This window comes from Vanessa tameamea, chromosome 6, assembly GCF_037043105.1.
Source record: "Vanessa tameamea isolate UH-Manoa-2023 chromosome 6, ilVanTame1 primary haplotype, whole genome shotgun sequence".
Taxonomy (NCBI): domain Eukaryota; kingdom Metazoa; phylum Arthropoda; class Insecta; order Lepidoptera; family Nymphalidae; genus Vanessa; species Vanessa tameamea.
The window spans coordinates 5,403,632-5,409,631 of record NC_087314.1 but is presented as its reverse complement, the minus strand read 5'-3'; the positions used below and the strand labels follow the sequence as shown (position 1 = coordinate 5,409,631).

Sequence of the window (6,000 nt, the reverse complement as noted above, 5' to 3'; positions counted from 1 at the left end):
TTTTATTTCATGAAATATTTTTAAATTATTAGGTCCTTACATATGAAATTGGCGTTTTGTACGGATGGAATATAAAGACATATTTTTTTGTAAAATATATTTTAATCATAGTATGAACCGTTGTTATATATGCAATTTTGCCATCTCATAGATAGTTCATTGATGCCTTTACTAAAAAAAGCATGGAGGCGAGAATCAATACTCTTGAAGGCGGTTTGGACTGCCGCATCAGAGTTGATTTTTTTTTCATTGTAAGAAGTTGTCCAAATTCCGGATTAAATGGTAATCTGTTGGAACAAGGTCCGGGGAGTACGGACGAAGGGATGTCGCAGACATTCCAATTGAAGCTTATCTAAGTTAGTGGTTGTTTGTTGTGCAGTGTGTGGTCTTGCGTTGTCGTGAAGCGTGTCGTGAGCGATGGACTAATCTCGGTTGTTTAGCAGCTAGGTCTTCCGTCCTGGTTTGCAGTTGCTGACAAAAGATATATGCCGTAATCGTTTGGCCAGATTTAAGAAAATTGTAGTGAACGACACCGGCGCTAGTCCACCAAACGCTCACAACTAACTTTTTCTGAGTCAACTTTCGTTTAGGGCAGGATTTGGCAGAGTCCATTTTCGTAGTATCTACTTTTCATCATAAATAATGATTCGATTTAAAATCCCTTCATTATTGTGTCGATTGAGCAAAGTAACGAAAGTTTGCAAGTTCGATTCACTCAATTCATGAGGTACCCATGGTTCAAGTTTTTTTACTTTCCCTATTTGCTTCAAGTTGATTAATAGAGTTTTATCACTTATTCCGAATCCTGCAGCTATCTCTGAAGAGCATTGTAATGGATCTGCTACCACAATAGCCTTTATTTGTTCATTTTCCACTTTGGTCTCGAGTCGTCCACGGGGTTGCTTCTGAAGGTCGAAATTTCCAGCAGGAAAGCATTGAAACCAAAAACGTACCGTGCTTTCTTTTGCGACACCAGTACACATCAATAATCCTTCGAGCATTTCTGCAGCACTGGTGCCACGGTAGAACACGTACTCGTTAATATACCGATATTTCATGTTTTCTATTGTGCTATAAGCGACGCCAAAGAAAAAATAATGAAGAAAAAACAAGGACCTAATATTACATCCAATAATTATTTTACGCCCATAATTATTCATTCTACTTCATAATAATTAACTCTAAAAAATGCGTAATTTATATTTTTAAGCAAATTATAAACAAAAAATTGAGGCACCGCTAGTCAGGTTGAGTAGATTGAGAGCGTGGATCCAGATTAAAAATGTTTATGTTATCTTATTACTCTTACTAGATATTAAATTTGGTACTCTTCATCACTCATATCGAATCCCAAGAGTTACTTTATATCGCTAAACGCTATAATATAGTCTAGTGAGGAGTGTACTAAAATGATTTATCATTATATATTACATAGACGAGTCACTCGATTACACCTTAATAACAAATATCACCAAGGTAATAGAAAACAATAAAAGGTCAGTAGTAGGTTTTAATATTTAATATTAGAGCTAAGGCTAGTGCGCAGCGACCTTGGCGGCGATGCGCTTGTCGCGTTCCTCAGCGATGGTAAGACGCACACCCTTGCCGCGTGGCAGAGAAATGTACGCCTTCGTGCCTTTACCGATGATGAACACGTTGTTGAGCCTACAAGACGAAATTTTTTATTATTATTATTTATTAATTAGTATGTTTGTAATTATAAAATAAAAATAAGTATTTTGACTTCATTTTGCCCTCTTTAGAAGTTGGAGAAATTAAACATAATAACATACATTTTTCATTTGACAACATTAATTATAACAGACTATAAAGTTATAAAATGTGTCACAATCTAAATAAAAAATGTTTAAATTAAAAGTACTTGAGAAAGCAATAAAACAAATATTGAAAAAAATATGCCAAAAAGTGCAAATGGTAATTATGAGGTTACATCAACTGCAACATCAAATAGTAGAATAAATTATATGGATGACTTTCACAGATGTATAAAATGATTAAACTAATTTCATTTTACCCTTTAGGATCTTTAGATCTAATTATTTTTCTACTGGGTCCATACTTTGATTTTTACTTTTTAATAATTGTTTATTTAAATATTTAAATTTTTTTATAGGAACAAAGTACAAAATTATCAAATAACTGACCTAGTGGCAAAGGTGTGTCCTGTGGAGTCCTTGATGTGTACAATGTCAAAGGAACCAGGGTGCCTCTCGCGTGACACGATAGTACCCACACGCCCCAAGTTACGACCTCCCGTGATCATGCACAAGTTACCTGAGAACATACATCAATTTATTATATTATCTGCATATTAATTTCATAAAATCATCTCACTAATCGAGCATATATATCAACTACTTTTCTTAGACAAAACATTTATTTTATTTTATTGAATATGCAATATATTTAAAAAACTGACATTCAACGCCTATTTAATATTAGTTTTAATATATTAACAGGCATATTTTTTACTAAATTAAATTACTCAAGCATTTGCTACTAGACTATAAAACCTGTAAAAATTCATTTAATAAAAATATTGTCTGGGTAGTTTAGTTCATCAGTTATTCTACACTAAGAAATTAATTATACTTCTTACAGTTCTATTGTCTATGGATGATATTGACCACTTACAATCAAGTGGACTATTAACAGTCTTTCAAAATTAATATAATCAGCTACAAAGGTAAGGATATTAGTATCTAGGAGTGTCATAATCATAAAACAAATTATTACAAAAGAAACAGATCATAAAGCTTTTAACCATGAAAAAATAATGGTATAACAAAAAAAAAATCGGAAATATATGATTTTTGAAGAGATTTTTCGAAATATCTTAATATTTCGAAAAATCTCCATTTGCAAATAAACTTAATATTATATTTTAATAAAAAAAAACGTGTTTTTAGTTTTGACCTAACATAACATACTCTATGAAAAGTATTCAAAATCAAGTGAATTATGTAAAACCAGAAGTTTGTATAAAATGATGTGTTTATAATTTTGATAATTTTTTTGTAAAGGGAAAATTTATCATTATTTTTTTAAATAATCAAAATCCCCGAAAGAATAATTTGCTTCTGTCACTATGAAAATGTAATACCTTTTATTGATGTAATCTCAAAAACATAAATATATAATATTTTGAAAGAACAATCTAACCTGACTCAAACTTGATGAAGTCCATGATTTTAGCGGTGGCAATGTCCAGCTGGATAGAGTCATTCACCTTAATTAGAGGATCAGGGTAGCGCAATGTGCGACCATCGTGCGTCACTAGGTAAGGTACATTCTTAGGGCCAGTGCCTACAGCACGAACCTTGCACAGCTTGTACTGAAATAGTAAGATATTAAATTAACAAATGAATTAATTCAGTCAGTAGATCCTTAGCAGAAGTTAACTTAATGTTGGGTAGAGTATAAGATTGACACAACCCCAGAGGAAAATGTATCCATTATTTTAATTAAAAATATTGTAATGGCCAATTATTGCCCATGTAATCAATAAAAATATTTAAATATTTATTATATTCATAAATTATATTTAAGCACCAACAAATCACATAAACAAATCTTTGAGACTGATATGGTGTGACATATATTCTGCAATAATTGTTACTTTCTCTTTCCTATTGCTAAGGAACCCACAGAAAAAAATTAGAGGACTTTTACTGTTTACAAGTAGTTATTATTTCATTATATGACAAAAATGTAATGAAATGATACAATTCTTTAATGTATAATATTTATCTTATATATATTTTTTTTTTTTTTTTTTTTTTCTGACCAATTTTGGATAATATGAACCTGACTAAATAAATCTAAAGGAACACTAGCCATTAAAAAATTACAGCTCAGAGATTTTATTTTTAAAATCGAACAGATTGAGATAGTATTTTATTTTATAAAAAAATTGGCCATAATTAATATTTTCCAAAATAATTTATATGGGACAGTATATAATATTAGTCTATTAAAACCATGCAAATTTAATTATATATAAATGTACTAAAATAATATTTTACATCCCATGATGCATTTAATTTAAAAAAAGACAAATTTTAGTATCATTTTAAACGATTTAAAATGTTTACTTTTGATTTATTTCTTAATAAATAACCTTTATCTGGTAAAACTAAATTTATAAACAAAACAAACCTTAGCCTCCTCGGGTGTAATACGATGAATAATAAAACGGCCCTTAACATCATAGATCAATCGGAATAATTCATTGGTCTTCTCAATTGATACAACATCTGTAAATAGAAATTGTTATATATAATCTCAAGATAATTTCGAAATTGATTGAAATTGAATATAAACCAAATGCCCTTGTTATTGAAACTAAATTTAAATATTTAGTTAACAACAACAGCTTAGTCTAAATTAGTTACATCAATAAATTATAAGAGTTGTTATGAATAAATAATATTTAACAATTACACTTTCTAGCCTATAGTTCTACAAACAGTATAAATAGTATAATATAGTGTTAAGAGTAAAATGTGCAAATAATAAGATGAAGGTTTTATTCTACTTGACTTACCCATGAAACCAGCTGGATAAGTAGGATCAGTTCGGACTTTGCCATCAACTTTAATCAAGCGCTGCTTCACAATTTTGAGCACCTCATTGCCGGTAAGCGCGTACTTTAGACGGTTACGGAGGAAAATCACTAGGGGCAGACACTCGCGGAGTTTGTGAGGCCCAGTGGATGGACGAGGTGCGTACACACCTCCCAATTTGTCCAACATCCATGCTTTAGGAGCGTTTAAACGCTTCAAATGCTTTTTAGGTCCACGAGCCTATAATCATCACAATAAAGTTTAAAAAACTATAACCTTAAATATATATCACAAATAAAACTTATTATATATAAATTATTTTCTCTAAGCATAATAATAAAAGGTATAACTTGGATTACTGTATAGAAATTAAAATTTAAGAAAATTGACTTTGGGTTTACTTCACAAAATGTTTATGTTGTATTCTACTTTTCGGCTGAAATATTACATGAACTCAAAAAATAATAGGTAAACACATCAGTTGTAGAATTAAGCTATGCATTAATCACTAAAAACAATTGATTTGATTAAGAAATTTATAGATTTAAACGGATTAAACGCGGTTTTTTAAATTTAACTCACCATGTTGGACACAAAGTTTAACAAGAAAGAATGTAAACGTCAAACGTACGTCAAGTCTTTTTTTCGCAGGGAACAGAATATAAAATAAAAAAGTGTAATATAGATCTCTTATCCTCTATGTCTATGGTAAGCAGTCACATCTACAACAATTCTCGTAACGTTTAATATTTAATAAAATATGCTAAAAACAAGGCGGGCTATATTTTAAAAAACTTGTTTGTTTGTTTTAGTAATATAAAATTATTTCAACAGAAAAATATATAAATGTACATTGCTTATAATGCCTGTTGGGTCGTCTGTGAGTTGCACGCTTTATATTAAGCCTAAATATGATTTTATTATTACATTGTGATTGCTGATGGTCCTTAATAAATAAATAAACATATTATCCCATATTTTTCTATTACATTAATCAATAGAGAAGAATATAATTATAGACTTCACAGGCGCCATTACAATGACAGTATTTTATAATTATCAGAAAAATATGTACTTTTCACATTTTAGTATCTATTATTCCAACGTTATTACTTACTGCTTCTAATCCAATTACACATGTCTTCCATGGAATGAAATGAAAATTCGCGTTTATTCAATACTAGTTGTCGCCCGCGGCTTCGCTCCCGGTTAAAGGGTTGGTTGTCATGTGTTAGGCAAAAAATGTCCTTCCTTGGAGTTCAATTTTGCTTCATACCAAATGTCGTCAAATTCAGACAGTTTACAATTAAATAAAATCAAAACAAAATAAAATTTAGATAAGTGATTTGTCACTTATCTAAATTTGGCGCCAAAATGATGAAACCTTTTTTAAATTATTTTTTTAATGTCAAAT

At 30.2% G+C, this 6,000-nt stretch overlaps 1 protein-coding gene across 1 annotated transcript; it reads right to left on the bottom strand.

The window, feature by feature from the left end:
- Positions 1–1,504: 1,504 nt before the first annotated feature.
- Positions 1,505–5,275, bottom strand: LOC113393256 (small ribosomal subunit protein eS4). Its single transcript, XM_026630046.2, has 6 exons — positions 5,169–5,275; positions 4,568–4,826; positions 4,180–4,277; positions 3,184–3,355; positions 2,166–2,295; positions 1,505–1,665 (listed from the first exon to the last, which is right to left on the bottom strand). Exons 1-6 carry the CDS (start codon positions 5,169–5,171, stop codon positions 1,536–1,538), a joined length of 792 nt encoding a protein of 263 aa, XP_026485831.1. The 5' UTR covers positions 5,172–5,275; the 3' UTR covers positions 1,505–1,535.
- Positions 5,276–6,000: the final 725 nt, after the last annotated feature.

What these genes read in the sequence shown, in the direction of transcription:
- LOC113393256 (XM_026630046.2), bottom strand. An exon ending in TTACACCCGAGGAGGCTAAG is followed by an intron (nt 3,356 to 4,179) that starts GTTTGTTTTGTT and finishes TTACTATTTCAG; the next exon opens with TACAAGCTGTGCAAGGTTCG. An exon ending in CTTCATCAAGTTTGAGTCAG is followed by an intron (nt 2,296 to 3,183) that starts GTTAGATTGTTC and finishes GTATGTTCTCAG; the next exon opens with GTAACTTGTGCATGATCACG.